The 23414-nt window shown below is 39.8% G+C and overlaps 1 protein-coding gene across 1 annotated transcript in view; it reads left to right on the top strand.

Moving 5' to 3' along the window:
- Positions 1-23414, top strand: part of lamc3 (laminin, gamma 3) — an 82502-nt gene that overhangs the window by 11208 nt on the left and 47880 nt on the right. The window contains exons 3-6 of the mRNA XM_068334788.1: positions 7699-7829; positions 9771-9937; positions 21287-21475; positions 22470-22587. Coding sequence (XP_068190889.1) covers positions 7699-7829; positions 9771-9937; positions 21287-21475; positions 22470-22587 — 605 coding nt within the window. The remainder of the gene's footprint in view (positions 1-7698; positions 7830-9770; positions 9938-21286; positions 21476-22469; positions 22588-23414) is intronic.

Raw genomic sequence — 23414 nt, forward strand, 5'->3', positions numbered from 1 at the left:
ATTAATATGCCGTAATAATGCATATGCATTACAAACTCCTGCATCAGTAGCCGCAAGTGAAATGTGGATGTTGGATGCAAAATCAAGGTTCAGACTTAAACTGCTTGAAATATAAAGTAGAATTTTAGAGTTTATTATAGTCTAAACTAAACAAAATACAAGTCAGAAAACTGAAACCCAGCAGATTTCCAGTAGGGAGAGGGACAAGGAGCCGTATTGAAACAAGATTAAGGGTCATTAGAGATGAATGTACATCACCCGCAGAGCAGAAAACTACAAAGTCAGAAAGTTTCCTGCAGTCTGGAGTCCCAGAATCACTCACGTCCTGATCCAGGTTTATTGAAATGTGGCTGGACTTGTAAATCAGTTGGTATGAGGCCTGCAGTTGTTTAAATCACAGCAGGTTAGCCTGTTAAAATGCATTACAGGCAATATGAAGTGCATCAGTTTGCTGCTTTATATAAGTCAGATGAGCACTTATCCTGCTCACACTTCACTAATAAACTGAACGTTAGGAATGGGGCCTCACAGCAAGGTTCAGGGTTTGATTCCTTTCAGTTTGGACTTTGTATGTTCTCCCCATGTCAGTGTGGGTTCTCTCCAGGTTCTGAGCCCGCAAGGTGTAAAAGTAGCTGAAGACGAGACTATTACAGTTGTCGTCACGAAGATGGATTTAAAGATGGATGGTTAAGGATGGAATTCAGGATGAACAGCTCTCATTATCATGCTGTCAAATGCTTCAATCTTTGGGGCTTCCAACTCCGCATATATTGTTATAATAATCGTGAAAATTCGTTTGACAGATTTTTTTTGTGTGTTGTTAAATACATAGATAGATAGATAGATAGATAGATACTTTATTTATCCCGGAGGAAATTGCATAATTGCATAAATTAAATCACACTTTATATATATATACACACACTTTAATATATATGTATGTATGTATTTTTGTATGTATGTATATGTGTGTATGTGTGTATATATTATATATATATAATATATATATATATATATATATATATATACTGTATATACAGTATATATATATAGAGAGAGAGAGACAGAGAGAGAGCCCGTGAATACGAATTTTTGAACTGTAATATTCTTTTGACATCTGTCGCCTTCTATCTGTCTACAAAACAACATAATTAACAACATCAGGAGAAGACAGTAACACCTCCACGTTCACCTCCAGGTAATCAATGTCGGTTCTGTTTCAACACATCCTGTCTCATTTATTATTATTGTGTAAAAATACAATCTCTTTTCCCTTCTACTATAGGTGAGAACATTCTCAGCTTTTACCAGTATAGGACATAATTGCTTCTCAATAACTTGGTGAACCTTTATATGTTTGTATTTTATTTGTGGCTATATGATAAGTGATGCAAAAGGATGGGTGAGTGATCAGCTTGGGAGCCTCAGTTAAATTAAAATCTGACTGCTAATGGAGACGCTGGCTCTATTTCAGTCCAATTTGGATGACATCGACGTCCCGATTATAAAGCTGTGGGAGATCAATACAAACCAAAGATACATAGATGGTTGGGAAAACACCTGCCTACCAGCATCTCTCCTTCAGTCCACCTCTCCCTCTCTGCCTTCCTTTTTAACAACAAGATGAGGAACCCGTAATTGACTGTTATTTGTTACCCATTAGAATAAAAGCCGTATCAATTGCATCGTTTCTTTCATTAAATCTCTCATTCCCCCTCCATTTTAAAGGGCAATGGAATGGCGCAGTGAGAAAGACAAGAAAGATAAGAAAGCATCAACAGCCTTCTTTGATTCGAAAGCAAACCCAGAGGAATGCAAAGGAGTTTGTTGTTTATGCATTTAACCATCAAGAATACTTTGTTTGTTTTTTTGCATAAAGGTAACATCCTACTTCCTGATGGAAGTACAAAGTAAAAATAATATAAGTAAATAATTGACAAAGTAAGTCGCAACAAAGGGTATGGTTGAGGGACAAATGATTTTGATCATCAAATTCCAATCAGTGTTGGAATTTATAACAGCAACATGCTATATCACTGTACAATCCCAGGAAACGTATCAGACTTAACTCACTTCCTGGTATCGGCAGAAATATTGTATGTTTATATAAGGGGGTGATCCTGCTGTTGCAGTAAAACCAAACCCCAGGGCTATGTTGGAGGCCATAGCATTACACGTGTTCTCCATTTGTTTGTTTTTTCAAACCACGCCATCACAACACTCTAACTTGTGCCAGTCTACAAGAGATTCATCTTGATCCATCTTCACTGAAAAATTGTGTTGATCAGGTCTCAATGTGGAGTTGCAAATACTGGGTGTTAAATCCTGACTGTAAAACAGTCACTTTTATGCATTCTGAAAATCTTCAGCGGCTGAAAACAGTGTGGGAAAGAAGTTCCTTAACATAAAAGTCACATTTATCAATTGACTTTTTGTGCACAGAGGTGACGGTTGGACATTTGTCAGGGGTTAAAACCACACTCAACAAAGCCTAAAATGATCCGTGCTCCATTCTGTGGCGTGTCGGTGTGCCATTCTCTCTGCATATGCCTCACACAGAGCCATGCATATTTCATGAGGCTTAAAACACAAATTGCATCCGGCCTGTTTTATTAGCATTTTAATCCCTTTGCAGATTGGGTCTGTGGCTCACTCTGACGAGTGGGTAGTTTTAATACGGACACTTCACACGCTTTAAAGGAAAAAATACATACAATTTATCTCCTTGTCATATGGAGAGGTCACAGAAAAATTGCAATGACAAAAACTGCATGCTTAAGCGTGTAGGTTTTTATCACATGTACTTAGTCATCTACATGCATGTTAAGTTATATCTACTACCAGAGATCTAATGTGCTTGAAGATTTTTATAATCGTCACGTGTAATAAGTAGTATTTTCCTCCTACCGTGCTAGATTCTAGATGTTTTTTTCCGAATTCATAACTTCCAAAGCTTACTCTTTCGTCGATTTTGTAAAGCTCCTGTTTTTCAATAATCACATAGAAGATGAAAGCTGCTGCATGAATACATATTTAATTTGTTCAGTCATCCATTAAAACGGGTTGTCTGTCTCTTCTGCCGCCAGTCTGTCCTTTCCCACCCCCCTCTTTAGAAAGCTATGTGGCAAATTCGAGCGCAAGTGTTGAATGACAATGAGCAAAAGGGGAAAAATACATATTGAGGGCACAGTCAACTTAAGCAATTAAATTAAAAAGTTATTAACTTTGGAATGAGGGACATTGCGCTCTTTCCCATCACAGCCTGCAGCCGGAGGCTTCAGAGTTCAAGGAAACACAGAAGGAGAGGAGGAGAAGAGGATGGACAAAAAAGGAGGTAGACATAGAAGGGAGGGAGACGAGGGTGATTGCAGAGGTGACGGTCAGAAGCCCCAGAGCAGAGATGTCCTCTAAACAAGCTGTCTAATTCTGATACATACACTGATACACCACCCACGCCCCCCGCCTATCCCTACTTCAGTGTCACTGCCGCATTCTTGGGCTGAATTCCAAGAGAATGAGAATCAAAGTTAATTAAGCTTTTGCTGTGGTTTGCACAAATAATGAGTAATGGGCTCCAGTAATTAACCCTAAGAAACTACTTCCTTTCAGCGTAGTAGCTGATATTCACTCTGCTTCTCCTTACACAATTAGCACTGTTCTACCAGGCACAACTAGTATCTCTTCCATGGGATAATAGTTTCCTACTTTGATAAACAGAAGACAGCGGTTGTCGGGATACAATGTGTGAGAATATTGAAATGCTAGCCTTTAAAATAGGGCATCATCTGTGTTTATGTTTAAGGATTAGAATCAGATGATGGACAAAATCTACTGATGCCGCACGTGATCCTTTTTTGTGTGAATACATATATATATATATATATATATTGCTGTCATATACTCATATACTCTGTTATTTTGTGGATTATTTTTTTCTCCAATTCATACAGACATACAGTGAGCAGCTTCCATTCCACTCATGAAGAGTCTAGTGTCAGAGTGGCTCTCAAAGTTGGGTCACGTAATCCCAGGGAACATAAAAAGACCTCTGGAAAAATAGAAATTATTCATTTTGACCATAATTCAATTCAAAAGTAACACCACTCAGTTTGGTTACGGGCTTTGCACACTTTCTGTAACCACATACCACCAAGACAGCTCGATTTACCCATTATGACATTGCAGCTAAAGGTTTGACTGCCATAATATGTCTCCTTGACCATGAAATCCTACCCCAAAAATTTGGAATAATTTTCTGATTATTAGTTTGATAGTTTTTAAAGAAAACCAACTGCATTTATAGTTGTTTCTTTAGAATCAAAACTGACCCGCCCATCCAGTGCCGGTTCAAAACATCCCTGATAAGAGAGTTTCGAACAGGCTGGTGATGGTTGTGTAAAAAAGCCTCTCATTGCATACTGCCATTCAGACTTGGGTCCAATCCCAATTCTTCTTTTTAACCCTACCCCTCATTTTTCCAGTGTCCTTCACAAGTCTGCAGGACAGAACAAAGTCAAAACTAGGCAAAAATAAGACACACTGTAAACAATGTTTTTCAAAAACAGCATTAGATTAAAAAGTAAAAAACACACAAATTTGTACTATCTCTGGATGGTGAATTCTAAAAAAATTTGCCTGATTATTTATGAAGATTTTAAAAATTTATTCACTTTTTGTACTGGAATGGTAGCCATCTTTCATTTATGCTGCCTCAGTTTTTAAAGCATTCTCTGGTTTTTCTTCCACCGCTTTGTTTTGAGTCTGCACCTGGAGGGCTATGTGACCTCTAGCCCCCCATTCCCTAAAGAGACGGGACACACCACCCTGCACGGAAGCGTGCAAAACAGATGGGCAAGGGAGGGGATTTGGATTCGGCCTTAGTGTCATCTAATTTAGCCCCAAGCCTCTCAAATGAACAAGAAGGACTGTAGTTTTGCTTCTATAACAGAAAAAAAAGATTTATTCAGTATTGTTGTACAAGACATGCATCACATTGTGGACAAACTTCGCCACAGCGTTTCAATCTTTAATCTGGTTTCTACGTGCAAATAAGATTAAGACACAACGCAGCTTTACTTTCGTTTCAATTCATTGAGCCCAAATCTCAACCGAACCTTATTTATTATGAACTGGGCAGGAATTATCTACATGTGACCACTTGAGGATGTCAAGCTCATTTCACTGTGTTTCAAATGATAATACCAAAAACAACATGAGTACAAAGGTTGTTTTCTCCACTCCTCTTCACCCCATTCAAACTCAAGATAAAACACACGCCATGTACATGTTGTCTAACACATGAAGAATTACATTGTCTATTTTCTCAAGCAGCTGCAGTGCATCACGGTCATTTTGTGTTGTCAAAATCCCATTACATAGTAGAACCACTTCAACCACGGGCAAAGTTGATAAGAGGTTGGTACATGAGGATGCCAGCCAGTGATAAACATCTGAAAAAGTGTTCTTATAGTTACCACAAAATAGCAGCTATTTTGCAGCTCCTCAATAGGCTACAAAAACACACATTGGTCTGGAAATCCTGAAGTGCACTTCAGGGGGCTGGAAAATGTACAGATATGTCTAGTAGGGCTTGAAACCAGAGAAGAAAGAGAAGGTTTCAGGTTAAATGAGACAGTATTTCATCTGAGAGCACCAAGGCTGGATGATGTACGACTGCAGGGCAGTCAGAATATATCCTCCAGGAGGTTTAACCATGTGCTGAAGCATCAGCTGTGGCTAAAAATAACTCTTAATGAGAGATTTTTGAGATTACTGACAAAACTAGGAGCCATTGTCAGGCTCACACCAAACAACAAGGGTTAAACTAATCAGGAACACGTGTGTAGCAGATCCAAACCAGATGTTCCAATAAAGGCGCTCTGACCTCCTGATTCCCCAGAAGTATGTCCACTCCCAGAACACACTGGTGGTCTGAATCCCAACACCCAGCACCTTTGAATTGTGAGGGATGGCTGACTCGCCAATAGATCAAAAAATCCCCCACAGAAGCAGCTCTTTTAATGATAACCCAACTTTTACCGCAGTGCTACTCAGGCTGTTTTAAGATGAGAGTCGTTGCCGTAGAGCCTGAGAAGGCTGGGTGGCATCGTTTCTCCCTAATAACCAATTAAACCACTTTCTTCAATCGTTGAGCAAAGAGTGTTGCTAAACTTGTTTTAATTGAATGAGGTAAAGGATGAAAATGTTGTTAGGTGTCCTCAGTGTTCATTAATTAATATACTAATTCTGCAGAAGTACTCGAGGACAAAGTCAGCTGTTTCTCACTGATGTGAAAAAAGCATGTCGGTCACCGTGTTCATTATTTTCATTTAATGTATTAGCATATAGCTTTTACAGGTAAACACAAAGTAATGCTGAAGCTCATTAGATTGCATTAGTACAGCAGCTGCCTAGTTCAAAGTATTGGACAAATTGCATTTTGATTTTAGAGTTTGGATGGTGAGGAAAAAAGTTAGAGGATCACCATAATCTTTAAGCCAGTAGCCAAAAACATCTGCAGGAGACTCATCCTCTGGGGAACATCTAGTATAGAATTAAAAACCCCCCAAAAAATATAGGATAAATAATTAGATGATCACCAAAAATAGATAAAATATGTCTTCCTTGCATCAGGGTTATTTATCATTATATTTCACCAGTAGCCAAAAATATCCACAACTGACATTAAGTTCAGGATCATCCTCTGAAGATCATGATTTTCTAGCATCTAGCATAGACCTTATGCTACATGCTGTGGTATTTATGATGAGCTTTATGGCCCAGCGCTTTCAGATGTACTTAAATACTACAAAGACAAACTGCAGCACTTGAGAAAAACATGAACGAAGGAACTCATCACACATGTTCTCAGTCTGACAACCGTCCGTTTCAATCTCCTCTCCCATCGCCATGCTTCAAAGACGCCTCTGGGGACGAGCTTCAAAACGTACAGCCACACCGGCTTTTTTCAGGGCAGACACAAAGTCCCAGCCGAGAAACAGACAGAAAGTTTCTTTCCAGCTATTTGTTTTAAAGTTGGTTTTCTTCGCCGGTGAGAGATTCCTCTTGTCGTTTTTTTCCTCCTTTACTTGGCCTTACTTTTATCTTCCACACCACTACTGCGGTGCCCATTTTCTCTTCCTCTGTTTGTGTTATCCCTCTACACTCCCCCCTCCCCTCTCGCTTCATCCTTTCTTTACCTTTGCAGTGGGCTCAAACAAAGGAGCTTAAATCATATCAGGGATGGGAGCTTTGCCAATATCCCATCCATTATAGTGAAGTAGTGCTGCGGTGTTGTCTTTTTTCTAATGTGTTTTTCAACTTTTGTCTCCATTAATCCCCTTCATTCTTCAGCTCCTTTTCTGACATTAACTCAATTTTCTGCACTGCACTCATTATCTCCCCATTACATCTGTTCTCTCCCCTGCTGTCACCCCATCACCCCGATCTCCTTCTCCTTAATCCACCGACTCTCTGTTCCAACTTCTTTTCTTCTTGCTGTCGACTTCTGACTCTCTTTACCGAAGCCCAGTTTATGTTGTTCCTCTCACTTCCTGTCTGGCAGCAGCGAACACGTTGCCTACCCGCGGTCCTCCTTTTTTCCATTTTTTTCCAAATTTGGTGAGTTTGTAGTGTGTTTTCTCACATCTGTGTCACCCTGTTGGCCCCTGCCCCCCACCTCTTATTGTTTTTTTACAGGAATGGGTGACGGCCACTGACCTGCTCATCTCTTTGGACAGACTTAACACTTTTGGAGATGAATTCTTCAAAGATGCTAAAGTGTTGCGTTCGTACTTCTATGCCATCTCTGATTTCTCCGTGGGTGGAAGGTAAGACACACCTGAAAAAAAATGGCTTCCAGGGCAATATTATTTCTAAACAATGTTATTTTAGATGTTAACCTTGAACTTTGATTGCAAAAGCTTTCTTAATCAAAATGTTTTCTATATATTGTGGTGGGTTTTTGTTATGCATTTATGCAGCAAGATACATATTTCTTTGCCAAATATTCATTTAAGGAAACACAATTGCTGCCTGAGGAGGTGGGGGTAGATGCTCGGGGCACCGTTTGATAAATGAGTCCAGGGTTCATGTCCTACATCTGTAGAAATAGCCTCATAAAACATTTGGGTAAGGTCAGGAAAAGGTTTTGTTTAGATGCTGAAAAATTAATCTTGACCAGCCTGGTGTTTCCTGCTGGCTTTGACTTTTCCAGTGTTTAACTTCAGTTTGAACAATTACTGGTAGAGCTTGAAAAGTCCTAATCAAGATGGTAGGAACTAATGTTGTCAGAGTTGCATTCACATATGAATCAGAATACAAATCTGGACAGAATCATCAAGGGACAAACAGACAAGTTTCAGCCTGTTTACAATATGTATTTTGTCTTTCACTATTCCGTAAAATGAGAATAAACTAAAATAATTCCCCACCCTCCCTCCACCTCTTTTGATATTACTCAAAGTAATGAGATAGGACATGGTGCCAGAGACCTGGCTGCACCTTGCCACAGTGGGTAGAAGTGGACGATTAGGTAGTTGAGATGAAGCCTTCGGGAAGAATATAAATCTGATCTGACACCTGTCATACACACTCAGGATCACCGCGGCGGCGTGACAGATTAACAAGACGATGCCGCAGCATTCGGAGCAGAGCTCAACAGGACAACATGTTAGCCTTGTACCAGTGCTTCCTGTACACATGCCTTTACACCTCAGTGCTACACCTCACATATTGAAAGCCTGACTCAGCAGCTGAAGACTCAATGCAATTTCTGCAGATTGTTAACACAGGATAGAATTTTGGAGACAAGATTCCAAAATAGCGAAAATGCTGCTCGTGCATCTCTTGGTCCTGACGTTGCATTGGGACTCAGCACGTTGTACGTCTCACTCGCAACTGCACATATGCTGCCTTCACGGCTCAGGTGATCCTTTGATAACACATTCAGTTAGAATTATAGTTAGACCAAGCAGTTCAGTTTGACTCCTGCAGACAAATCTGATATGTGGATTGGTAGCAATTTGGAGTTCCTCGATTGTTGTTGTCTCAGTGACAACGGAAATAACTGGGTCGGGGCCTCAGGCAAGCATATGTCTGGATCCGGGACAGCTGGCCAAATTTGACAGAGCCTGCAATTCAGTGACGTGTCCCCGTCCCCTGTCAAAGTCACTCGACAAAACCGAACCACACCGCCAGGAACTATTAGGCACAGAAAAGGAGTCGCGACTCCTGGGCTTCAGAGGAAATTATACGCTTTCTAAATTGAGGGAGGAAGGAAATTAGCTGATATTCATTTCTTCTTCTGGTAAAAATTGAATTAATAAATCCAATTTACGTCACAGTGAATTGCTTATCTTATTCATACAGAATAATGCGACATACATAATTTGAAGATGGTGTACACACACACACACACACACACACACACACACACACACACACACACACACACACAGTCAAACATTATTGTTTCACCACGTGCAAAACTGAATAGTTGAATAGCTCAGTTGCTGAAGGGGAAGGGAAACGCCGTCTCATCTCAGGCCATGCTTCCACTCCTGAAAGATGATAGGAAGTGACAACTCCTTATGGAGGAGCCGCCTTCTCATTCTCCCCTTCTCCTTCGCCTTACACTCTTTTCACTGTTGCTGTATAACATGCACAGTCCAGAGAGGAGCAGCTGGGGTGGGAGTGTAAATGTAGATGTATTTGCATTGGACATGTAGTGCCTGCATTTTTACACAGCTATCTGTTTCTCCTTCCCTCAGATGTAAGTGTAATGGTCACGCCAGCGAATGCTTAGAGGGGGACGATGGGAGGCTGGTGTGCTCCTGCCAGCATCATACAGCAGGGGATGACTGCCAGAGATGTCACCCATTTTACCAGGATAGACCCTGGGCCCGGGCCAACGGGGACTCCGCCAACGAGTGTTTGAGTGAGTAGCCTGCTTCTGATCCACTGATACCGCAACACCTGTGGGTCCTTGTATTCAAGTGAGGAGCTCAGGTTTGTCAAAGGTCCTGTAAAATTCATCAGAGAAGCTTTCACCTGCTTCCCCACTATTCTGAGTCACCAAATTGTATTTTTACTTCTCCATCAGTGGTGAAGTGGTGCAGCTTTTGAAAGAACCCTTTCAATTTGGGATCATAAGTAATCTGGCTTTTAGACCCCTGTGGATGGGTTTTGGAACCGGAAACGGCAATGTACATACTTCAAAACGTTAAATCAAGCTTTATATAACATGTGCCTGCTACCAAGTGAACAGGTTTTGAGTGTGATCCAACGGTAATAAAATGTGTTTTCTGGCTGGATTAAAACGCAACCACTTTTTAATGCCTCTAATGCTGATATATTTAAAGCTTTTATTTCATATGGGCGTTTGTATGTCTGAATGCACACAGATTTCCTGGTTCCGAGTATCTTTCAATATGAATTAGCATCAGAATCATCAGGTTTGGCTCATCATACTGTGCATTTTAACTGAATACTCTTGAGTAGTATGTGTAATTGGCTGTGGCTCACAAATTCTATTTGTTTTTTGTTGAATTCTGTTAACCAGCAAGCTTGCTTTAATTACTCTTACGCTCGGTTCAAAGCAGATGGTATCTTAAATAGAGTGCTGCGCCCAACTTAAAAAATGCAGTATATTAATAAGAAACATATGCCATATGAAAGAGATGCAGAGTGGCAAAGCAAAATAATGCATTCTTAGTGCAATTGCTGTGTCTATCTGGAAACAAAAAGTCATTTTGTTTGTTTCCACCAGCAACCTTTATCATATCTCAGTCAATCCAACATAATAATTGTTCTCTGTGCGACAATGGGACATTCAAGTCAAGGAAATTAAATTCACTGAATATTTAAAATGTAAAGAGCATAACAGTATATATAATATAGTAATAACAGGTGATTTGTCTTTCTATGTGGCCCTGTGATGAACTGGCGTCGCATCTGGGATGAACCCAGCCTCCCACCCAAAGTCTGCTGGGCCCAAGGCAAGATAAGCAGCTACAGAAAGTGAACAAATTTACTTTTGTCATTTTCTGTTGAGTCTAGTCATGTTGTTTTGTCATTGCTGTGCTGTTATTTTATCCTGTAATTAATTGGTGACTTGTCCGGGGTGTACCACGCCTCCCGCCTGCTGTCAGCTGGGATAGGTTCTGTCCTCCCACTACTTTACACAGGATAACCAGTGAGAAAAAAATGAATGGATGGATGGATGTCATTGTGCCGTAAAAACTGAACACAGATAGCACAGCTGTTGTTTTCTCCATGTCAGCTGCTATCGAGAGTTGCAACCATGTCGAGGTGTCCCTGTCGCTCTACTTGCTAGTAATGGGAGATGTCTTCATTCAGGGCTAAGGTGTGAAACATATTTGGTCTTGGTTACACCTGATATCACCCTGTGTGAGGAACAGCAGCACCATTTGTGAGACTGCCTTGGCTGTGTGTAATTTTAGACCACTCAGAAAGAAGTTGAAAGATGACATGGTGCATTTTCAGAACATATAAAGCGGGGCTAATTGAATAAAGGGAACATGATCTTTGGCTTTGCAATAGCTTGGGGGGTAAAGTAAAAAGGAAAGTCTTGTATGCTATTATTTTTAGAGCTTGCATTAACTTTCTGAACATTTGATACATGCACTGGTTTTTAATTGTTAATGTATTTGCTTATGCTGTGTGTCTGAAGCTTGTATTTTATTTTCTTACAGTTATATACTGTAAAATGTGGTTGCATGATGTGCAGTTTTTGCTTTGATTTGGTGTTTTAAGCCTCATATGGATGCAATGACAGGCAGAGCTCATGTGTCAGAGTTCACATCTAGATCTATAAACCAGAAAAAAGTCAGCTGCTCAGCTAATTATGTCACTGCTCTGTGATGATTTTATTTGCATTTGAAAAACCACTCCATCTTTATATACTTGCACTCATTATAAGCCTGTTTCTTACACCGGAATGGGATGATGTGAGAATAAACTTTGGCCTTGTCAATGATCCTCATGTAAAGCTAGCAGGTTAGCATGGGAAATATTGAATGCATTTCCTTAGAACCTTTTTACTGGTAGTTGTAGCACTTTATCCATATAGCCTTTTGAAAGATTGCATATCCAGCGAAGTACAAACCATGTTTTAATACAAAATTTGATGCATTGATGGCAAAATGTCAAGTGAATCTATAAAAGAAATGTATGTATGTAGGCAGACCTGACAGATATAGTCACATATGCTATGGATGCATAATTATAAAGGAGGTGGGTTCTAATGCACAAACATTTTGCAGAACTGATCCTAATTACCTTTTCCCCACAAAGACATCTTGAAAGGTGATGATAAGTCAACAGCAATGCATTTATATTCGCGATTTAAAATGACAGCCATCACCGCTGTCAGACATGTGACAGGGTTGTCTCTCGCTTTTTCAGGTATATTTTAACATGTAATCTTATAGAAAAGAGAACAAACTATAAAAGACTTGACCTTTTAGCGGCCTGGAAAGGTATGGAACCAGATTGTAAGACAATAATTAAGATAAAATGTGAACTTTAGAAAATAATCACACAGTTATTAAACTGCTTATTTTCAGCGTCGGTGTCTTTTGCTTATTTAACCCATCAGCTATAAATACTCGTTATTGTGCTCTTCTGGAGCCGGTAAATTGAACTAGATTTGAAACATGAGTCAAAACTGTTGTTATCTCTCAATTTCAAATAATTAACCTGAAGCCTTATATTACACGCAGACACCCAGGAAAATCCAATTACAGAAGACGATGCTGTTTATGAAATGTTTATCTGTGTCGGTGCAGCGTGTTTGTATATTTGTGCATCTAAATGAATGATACGAATCGAGTATCAGATTTTTCGGGTTGTGCGTTTTAAGATAAGATAAACTGGGGTGGTGTCAAGTGAATGACAGTAAACACCCACCCGAATAGCTGAAATCCAAACATGTAAAGATTTTAAAGTGACCACTCTGGTAATCCTTCGAACAATCATCCAGTGGGCGGGGTATATGTGTTGTCAAGCAAACTTTTTTGTCATCATAAAATGAGCAAAGGAAAATAATTGGAGCGACTTTGGTGTCGAGGATCTGGCTTTGATCCCTTCATACAAATTTGGTTTTTGTAGAGGTGTTGGAGAGTGATGGGGAAACTGGACCCCTAGGGCTAGTGAGGGCTCAAGTTGTCTACGTGGACTATCTTGAGAACACAAGTACTCTAGCAGCAGCAGTCTTTGCTCCTGTTATAGTGTGGTTTAGGTACATCTACATGGTTAATGGTAGTTTGTTTGTGCGTGGGTGTGTAGCGTATGTTTGTGAGTGTCGGGCGGTGCAGTGTGATGTCATCCTCATCAAAATTCTCCCCCTGTGAGTCCGGAATGGGTTGAAGGCGGAGCAGGTTGCTGTGTTTATTTCATGTTGTCATCAGCTTAGCCCGAGGCCGCTCTGGTAAACAGGCTGTTTAAATCCTTTCCTGCCACTGATTTAAAGTTGGAGCTTGTGCTCGCAGCTTAGTGGATGTGATCTTTTTTTTCTTGAATATCAATAGTTTATTTCATAAAACATCAGATACCCGACCCTCCGGAGAAAAGGCATCCTATCAACTTAAATGGATGCAGAAATTGATTTGAGCCTAAAATTAAGTTAAAACTCTGTCTTTTTGGTATTTTCTTGTGTTTGCTTTATGAAAGCTGGTAGTATCATTCATTATACAGTCTTATGCACATTTTTCCATCCATTTATTCAATCCACTGGGGAAGAATATGGCTTATGATGCCCTCTTTGTTGCAATTATTTCTCACCTTTGTCAGCTGTAATACAATCAAACTAGAAAACTAGTCAACCTGCTCCCGCAAATGCTGATAATAGAGCCTGATAAGTACTTTCAGTTCTCATTAATCATTTATAAAAGGACAATCAGTGTAACTCTTGTCTGTTACAGAATATGCTCCTGTAATTTTCAGTTTGGAATGACATCTTTTATGCTCTGTACAAATGAAAATGTTATTTTTATCAACAATACCTTAAAAAACAATATTTAATGACAGATTTCTATATTTTTAAGCCAGAGCAAGGTCTTAATATTGTGTCTACACTCTAATATTCAGAGAGGATTTTAATTTGTACTGAAGTAGTTTTGATAGCTCAAAAAGAAAAACAAAGTAAAGTGATGCACAATCAGGTTCTGTATTGATTTAAGTGTGAACATACAATTAAAATTTAAGTTGCCTTCATTGAGGGGCGGCAGTGGCTCAGTGGTAAAGCGGGCGGTAGAGCGGGTCGTCCTATGATTTAAGATCGGCGGTTCGATTCCCGCTCCCGCCCCCCCAAAAATACCCGGAGGTGAGCCAACAGTGGGAGGTGTCAGCTCATCTCCGGAGCACTGCCGAGGCACCCTTGAGCAAGGTGCCGTCCCCTTTACAAATTGCTCATTTGAGGCGCACCAAGAAGGAGCTGCCTGCCACTCTACCTCCCCTGCATGCCTACAGGCCCCCTTGTGTGTGTGTGTGATACAGGGGCCTGTACTCACATATATGTATGCATGCGTTTGTAATCAGTAGCTAGAGTGTGCTTTCTTAATTTCCCTTTGGGGATCAAACCAGTATATAAAATTTAAAAAAAATTTTTTTTTCCTGAGATACTAAAAATTAAAACTGTGTTCCTTCCTCATTATCTGAGCAAAAATACACACTGACCTCATTTGGAAAAAGGAGCCAAGTTTACCGACCAGGTTTTGTAAAAGACTCCCATTTGAAGTGAATAAAAACATTAACATATACATACCTTAAAGGATTAGCAGATGATCTCATTCTGTTTCATTTATATTTCCCACATAATACGTACAGTTTGGTGCTGGAGTTCAAATATAAATAGTAACTCCATGTCGATTTAGTCTATTCAATTCATTTATTTTTAGGCACAAGTATACAGAAATGTCCAACATAGAGTTGAACAATTATTCTATATCCAATAGATATTTTTTGACTACATTAGACTAGGATATACAGTATTTTGCTCAGACTGTTACCTCTGCAACCTGGATTACCTGTAGAAGATTAGAAGATGGATGGATGGATGGATGGATGGATGGATGGATGGATGGATGGATGGATGGATGGATGGATGTTTTGTCTATTATCTGTTATTATCTATTATTCATCCCTTTTCCAGTGAAGTACACCACAGCAATCACTAAACGGATCATTGTTTTTCCACATTGACTTTGGAATGTATCTAGAAGAGTGTAATAGGATCCCGAAGTCTCCTTTGTCCTTCCCAAAATGTAAATTGGTACTTGTCAACATTATTCCACTTAATTTCCTGTGGAGTCCTTTCCACCTCGGCTCTCAGACGATTGTGTTCCGGCTATCTTCATTACAGTTATATTCAGTGAAGAGGAGTCTGCTATTTTTCAGAATTTAGGATATGGGGCTGCATTATGAACTATGAGTTCTATATAGCAGCTAATAATCAATGCATGAACAAATGATTCCGTATGCTTCGTGTTTTGCACCATCTGCTAAGGTGGGATTTAGTAGGCATATGGCGAGTTGGATGAGATGATTGATATTACCCTCCAGTCTCTAAAATTGATATTGATGAATCCTAATCTAGCGCGAGCAGCCAATGATCTCAAAGGTTTAATGGTATCATAATAGAATATATATGTAACACGATTAATCAAATTAAAGAAATCAACGGACCAAAACTATATTTTTATGAAATAATATGACAAGACTATTGTCATAGTTTTGTAACATGACTAGTAGCACACTTAGACCAGACAGCCCAGCATTACAACGGTCTAACCTTCTGCAGATCAGAGGAAGTATTGATATTTCTGTGTCTGCTTGGAAAGGAAACTGCCATCATTCCTTAAATGATAGAAGGACACTTAGGGCTCGTCTCTAATGCAACATTTGTTCAGTTCTTCGGTCTTTCATGGGAATGGTTTTTTCAATCAGAGCTTTTACTCTATAATCTAGGTTCTCTCTTTTGGCCCATGTAGCAGACCTTATTTTCATCATCTTTTATCTACTTTGGTACTTCTCTGAAGGGACAAGTCAGGCTTGTGGTTATTCTGTAAAGGGCCTATGGGTCTCAATCCAGTTGGCCAAAATGTTTTGTCCACATTGACGTTTGCTAGTTGAAATTAAGTACTGTCACTAGTGCTATTATAAAAAGATAATTATGTTAATATTTTGAGTGACTCAATTCTGACTAAGTAACTCATTTCTGTTTTCTATATTGGAGCTGCACTATATTCAAAGTGCTGATAAGGTGTAGTTATATGTAATCTGGTGAAAAAGTTTGATATCATCTGTGTATACATGAAAAATAGATGGACAATTGTCTTAGTGCTAAACTATGCTGACTGAAATAAACTGGGCTCAAGATAGACCCCTGGAGAACACCGCCTGTCAGGTCTATTTTATTAAAAGGACAGTCACTCTTGATTACGTAGAACTTAGCGTGGACAAGGGGGAATAATTGGCTCGTTCTGTGTGTTGGTCAATTATTAATAACTGACATGTTCATATTTGTTTCACTGGGAAGGGAAGAGATGATTTAAAGAGTCACACAATTTCAAATTAAAATTTGGATACCAAGGCGCTGCTGTGGTGTTGCGGACAATGTTGGTGCATAACCAACAATGCTTCTATTGATTTATTTTTTTTGCCTGACCTCTTATCAGCATTTCTCATCTTTCCTTACACAGGTAACAGGGAGATTAGTGTGTGGGTGAGATAGAGGTCTGATTTGTCTGGAAAAGTCTGGTAAAGTCCAAATGCAGTGCAATACCTCACGGAACGGTATCTTATCACCTCTGGTGTTCTACTCTCTAGCTGGTGCAACATCCCATTTGTCCAGCAAATTAGATGTAAAAATGAGAAATTACTTTGCCTGAGGGGAACGTGGTCTCTCCGCAATGGACTCTGCAAAGCCAAGGAATTAGTCATACGAAAGGGCAGAAGACAATAAGATGGTGAATTGTATCACGTCTCCTGAGGAGGTGAGAAGCCTCCTCAATGTGTCGTCTTGCTGATGACAGTTTAGTAGTCAGTCAGGAAGTGTGGATTCCAAATCCTTTTTTTTCTTCTTCTTTTCCCCTCATTTTGACCCGTGTCATTGACTTACAAAATTCCACTTTGTACTCCAACCCCTATACTAAAAGCCAAGGTTCCGTATAATGTTTATTTTCTTTCATGTTTCCCCAGATTTGCATATTTGATATAAAATATATTTGTCCCTCTTTGTTTAGCTGTCATTGCTATTTGTTGCCTGTATTATGGAAGTATTTAAATAACACTAACAGATTTCCAGCACCACTTCAATAAAGCCAGCCATAATAATACAATAGTGTTTCAGCATTCAATATCATATTGTAATGAGAGCTCATTCTTTCCTATAAGTGGCCATGTGCTGTAAGTACCTGAGATACAAAAGAACATGACTGTCACTATGTGCCTAGGCTAATTTCCGTGAGACAAAGCCCCAAGGAGCGAGATGAGGGTGACGTCCCTGCCTATACGGTCGCAATATGCAAATGTAAGTCTTACAAAGCCCTGGGCAGGAGTTTAAATGCTGCAGCACCTGCCTCTCAAGAGAGGTTATTTTTATAATCTCGTTGGGCCATTTCTTTATTCCACGCAGTAACAATGCAGAGTTTTTTTTTCTATTGTGGAGATTTAAAGTTTCAGTAGAGGTGCAGACAATGATGCAGATAGCTGAGAACGTGTGTTTATCTTTGACTTTTAGTTTCTTGAGTTTATACACAAGAAATATGAGACCATGAAAACCACAAAAACAGTATTCTACCGATGACACCACCAAAACCTAACCTCTTATGAAGTACATGTAGTTACAGCCTAGATTATGTAACAACAATCACATTTTTAAGGTATCAGCCAAATATGGCATTTTACATGAAATACAGTTTTAAGGCATATATTTTTTGTGACTAGGAATCTATTATCATTTGTCCCTTCCTTCAGGTTGCTGAAGGATGGGACAGAAAAGTCAAATTGGACAATGCTGGTCCAGAATGGATCAAGATTGTGCGTAAACGCTGAAATATATTTTAAGTGTACCATTTACTGTTCATTTCTTTTTCATTGATTCCATTTTTAAACAATGGACCAACATGCAAGCATGGGCTGACTGAATATTAAAAAATAAGAGGAGATAGCCCAAAATGTCCAAACCCCAGAAACTGTCTGACTCTCAGTGAAAAACTACTTTGAGAGATTTGCCACATTGTACTCTGTGTGTGCACTGCTTGTATCTCCATCCCACACACACATTTAAACTGTTCTATTATTCACTCCTTTACCTGCTGGAAAACGCTGCTGCAGCTTAATATGCTTCTTATAATGTGTTTAATGGGTTGATGGCTTTTTTTTATTCAAGACGGGAGGTTTGACAAGACAGATGCTTTGTCAGTATCAAAGGCTTGTAATGCACATTAGGACATAAAGGAATACGCGTTCTTATGAAAGAGTTGAAGATGTTGCAAAATAAGTCTCGTAGCGAACTCATTTGTCAGTGCAGACACCCAATAAAATAAATGAAAAATGGTAAAGACAAAAGTATATTTGTAGCTTTCTCAGTCCATACATTCAGCCGTACATTCAAGGCAAAGTTAAATGTCAGCGATGACAGGTAAACAAGTTTGAGACAGTGTCAGTAGCTGAAAAACTATCAAATCTTAAAATAAGTAGATTAAATAAGTTGTTAATGACTGGAAAGAAATAACATCTAAACTGGGTGTCGTCTTGCTGCAGGCTGCAAGTAATTGAAGCAAGTAATAAACAAACATACTTTTCTTGAACTCGCTTGGAGGGACGGAAAGCCAGATGTTCAGTTTGCACTGAAGCTCATTTAAAAAACACAGATCCACAATTAAAAAATGTTTTCCTTGATTCTTTTCACACATGAAATAAGTTCTGACATGACCCATACAGCTATTATGATAAAAAATAATACCTACAAAAATGGTGCCTTTTTAATTAATTCGACTAAAAAACACTTTAAAGAACTGAACTTTATTAATTAACAGCAACAGTTCCAAAGTCCATTATTAAAGAGTGAAATCAAGGTTACAGATTTCATTGGGACTCAGGGAGCAGGACAGTGTCGTAAGAAATTTATCCCTGGACTTATTCACTGGGACAGACTTGACTGTATGCTATTTACAACGTTAAGTCTTCGAGGGTATGTCAGCTCAATTTATGTGAAATATTAACGTTGAAATACTCCGTGCTCCCGGCAGTCTTTACAGCAAACACACTGCTCAAACAAAATCCTTCCAAGAGTGGGTTTTCTTTTGGATGGGTCGTATATCTCCACAAGAAAACTTCCATTAAACCAACAGACTTTTTGTTTGAAAGCATACATTTAATTTGCTTGTGACATCGTGAAATGACCTGCAATGACATGTCTGGCGTACACGGTTCGACCCTATGATTTACTGTTTCCATACTCCATACTGACTTGACAGCTGATTTCGTTTTTACTCTCACTTGCTTTTTTTAGGAAAGAGAAGAAAATCTATGTGGATTTCTATTTTGTTTTTGGTTCAACAATTAGGGGACGATTTCACTCAGCCTCAAGAGGGTTCTTGGTTCATTAGCGGATAGCTAATGGGCGACTTGTGTTGAGGTGCGTTTCGTGTTCACAGCAGGTTTTGGTTGAGGCTGATTTCCTCATTTAACCAAGCTGCTTATCGAGATGACATGTATGAACTTAGTCTGAATTAACAAAAGACTAGACTACTATGTACAAAAAATCTCAAATTAATTTGTGTGAATGTGGTGCAGCAGGGCTTATATACTTATAGAAAATGAATGTCATACATCGTCACTCATACATTAATGTGAGCATCTCCATCTCTCTGATGGAAGAAAAAAACAGCAAAGCTAGCTGAAGATTGATGAACATAGTGGAGCAATTATCAAGTGTAGCGCTAGATATTTCCCACAGGAGACCAATCAGTGCTGGACGATGAGTGAATTTTGAACTTTTGAACTTTACATGAGTCTCGTCAGCAGTCTTGGGTGAAAGAAAATCAATGGTGTGTTTATGTCCTTCTTGTCCTTAAGAAGCTGCAGTGATGTTAACTAGCTTGTTAATATTCATAATTCCAATGTTTGGGTTGGGTTTTAATGGAAAAGATGTATTTTATCACCTGGAACAGTCTTAATAACAAATCGTTTAATGTAAACTACATCTCCGTCTATCGTATATCCTCTGGCGTCTACGATGGTCACTCCTGAAGCAGTTTCCACACCTCGGAGCGACTACAATGACGCATGTGATGTGTGTGGGTGGACTATGAGGCACTGTGGCAACACTACAAACCTTGTTAAGCATCTCAGATTTAATCACAATACACAATATGAAGAGGTCATGGAGGCAGCAGTCTGAGGAAGAGGAGGGGGAAGGTGCTGCTGGGCTGAGAGAACCTTCAATCATTGGCTCCTCTGGCGCTGACAGGCATTATGGTACAGAGGGACAGAGCATCGCTATTGGCAACGTTTATCACTGTCAGCGACTGTAGGAACGGGATGTCTGGGCGTCAGTTTGTGTGTCGATGTCAACAGCTGAAGGTCCACGCTTCCTGGGTTTGCCGCTCTGTAAATTCTACATCATAGCATCAGATCAGAAAGAGAATCTGTGATGGCGCACATCACTCACGTGCACTTGTTCACTTTTAACGGCGTCATGAATATATCGTACCACATGAGGTTCTGAAGCAGCTGGCGCTTATTTCTTTCACTCTTTGAAATAAGGTGATCACCACAGAGACTCGGTATTAGCAGGAGGGAGTAATCATATGGTTATTGCCAACACAGAGAACTTGATTCATAATAAAATGGGTAATTTCACCTAAATCCCCCCTCAGGGTAACTGGTGAACTAAGGAGGAATTTGATGTGAGGGTATGAGAGCTGTGATGGTGTATTATCAGTTGAGTAATTTGCTCTTGTATAAACATGAATTACTGTTATCTAAGTGCCCCCTGACAGCCGATTGGCTCCTCATTAGGCTTGTGTGAAATGAGATTAGCAACGAGCCTCTAAATTATGATCCAATCCCAGTACACATAATCTCTCACACACCCCTTCTGTCCCTTTCTCTTGTCTTTTTCTGTCTTCCCTCTCTTTGCTTCGTTGCCTCCTCTGCTCGTCGCCCCCCCTCCGTGTGCTCGCTGCTTCCCGTCTCTCCTCACTTGACCTCCTGCTCCTGCTCCCGCTCCTTCTTACTTGGTTTCCATCCCTTGCAGAGTGTAACTGCAGCGGGAGGTCGGATGAGTGCGTGTTCGACATGGAGCAGTACCGGAGCACTGGCAGTGGGGGGCGCTGCGTGAGCTGCAGAGACAACACGGATGGGCCCCATTGTGAGCGTTGCAGGGAGAACCACCACAGGAAATCTGATGAGGAGCCATGCTCACCATGCAACTGCAACGTCACTGGTGAACTGCATATGCAAAACCCTTCATTGTTTCTAAAACCCTTCATTCTAATCCATGCAAATATCATTACTCATTACTTTTGTTTTTCTGGCATGAGACATTTAATTATGTTTAAAGTAGATTACTATTTGAGCACAATGAGGAGTGCTAAGCCAGCTTTAGCCACACACAAAAGTGACACATAAGATAGACTGCTGCAAATCAAATGGCCGAATGATTTTTAATCCGTAACCGTGTTGATTTTTAACCTCAACCAATTGCCAACGCCTCCTGGGAGGGGAATCTGTATGATTTCTACAACCTTTATCTCACATATCACTCATTTTATCAGATTTATCCTCACCTCTGCTTCCCAAATGACCATTAGAGAAATCCATGACTTTCACTCGGCTGTTTGCGCATCGATCGAGCTGACTCACTGAACACTATCAATGGAGCGACTCGGCCTTAATTAAACCAAAAGTTAAAGTCCTCTTTTAGGTGCAGCGGCATTGAATGTATTCACTCTTAATTACGCCTTCATCAGTTTGAAGAGAGACAGCCAGAGGGAGGAATGAACAGATACATCAGCTATGTTTCCTGCCATGCCTCCTGAGTGATGTCAGGTGATTGCACAGAGCTGTTGGAGACCATTATATGAAAAAAGCTTTGAGTGGACTCCATTAGGTGTCCTTTTCTCTCATGTCCATAAAGCCCCAGCTGGTCTTTGCTCTCCATTACCTGAAGCTACATCATACAGCGTGATTGCAAGGTTATGTCCAGCTCTTCCAGGCTCATCTCTGGGGTTTTTGAGCCGGAATTCAATAGCAGGCATTCAGTTATCACCATTATGACAGATCATTATGATACATCGACCATTTCACCGAATCTAACAATAACATTTACGGCTCCTGTTGAAAATACCTCTACTTGTTTTCCTTTTTGTCTTTCTCTGTTTCCTTTTCTTTTTGTTTTTTCTTTGCGGCATAATCACACCCCCCCCACCCCACCCCAGGTTCGGTGAGCTTGCAATGTGACAGCGAGGGGAGGTGTTTGTGTCAAGTTGGCGTGATGGGGGAGAAGTGTGACATGTGCCAAGCTGGCTTTCACTCACTCGGGCCCGGTGGCTGCAGGTGAGCAACACGCATCGACACAGTTAACACATTTTGGAAGTGTGTCCAAACATTTTGTGTTTTATTGTCTGATGGTTCTCATGATTTATCTTTGAAATCATTAAATTCTTGGGGTCTGTTTCTTTTGTCAATTTCAAAGTAATTTTGTGTTTCCTCACAGGGACTGATTTACAAATGTGATCTATTAATTGAGGTGGAGCCCCTAACAGGAAAAAAAATAATGTATTCTTTAAAATAATATGAATAATATAATAAACTCTAATAAAATATGTTATTATAGTCATATATAGTATTCAATCTAGTGTTATTCCTAACATATGAGGCTGATTTTATTCTAAGGCTCTGCAAACTGTCCTTTGTTACAGCTTGAAGATCCACTGACTTCATTCAGTTTGACGATGAAAAGCAGCAACTTTCTGTGACCAATGATCTCTCTGACATAGCCTCCATACATATAAGCTAGCATGTAAAACATACATCATAGGGTGTGTGTGTTAGATGTATGTTGCAGTATTTACATTCACAAGGAGTCCACCGTCACCTTTCTTGTACGTGCCAGGAGAATGCTAAGCTGTGATAAGTTGAATTGCAAATAGAGGACTGTTAGGAGTTACGTTATCCAACACCTTTACTATCACAGCTTTATTTTAACATCATAATAAATATTATCTTTTACTTATCTCAAGGGTCAATGCCCTGAATCCGATAATTCTAACATCTCTCTTAACTCTGCATTTTCCTTACACTTGGTGTAATCAGTATTTTCCTCTTAGCATTCATCGTCATCCCTCTTCTTTTACAGAAGTTCCTCAATGTGTTTGACCTGC

This window comes from Antennarius striatus, chromosome 15 (genome assembly GCF_040054535.1).
Source record: "Antennarius striatus isolate MH-2024 chromosome 15, ASM4005453v1, whole genome shotgun sequence".
Classification (NCBI taxonomy): domain Eukaryota; kingdom Metazoa; phylum Chordata; class Actinopteri; order Lophiiformes; family Antennariidae; genus Antennarius; species Antennarius striatus.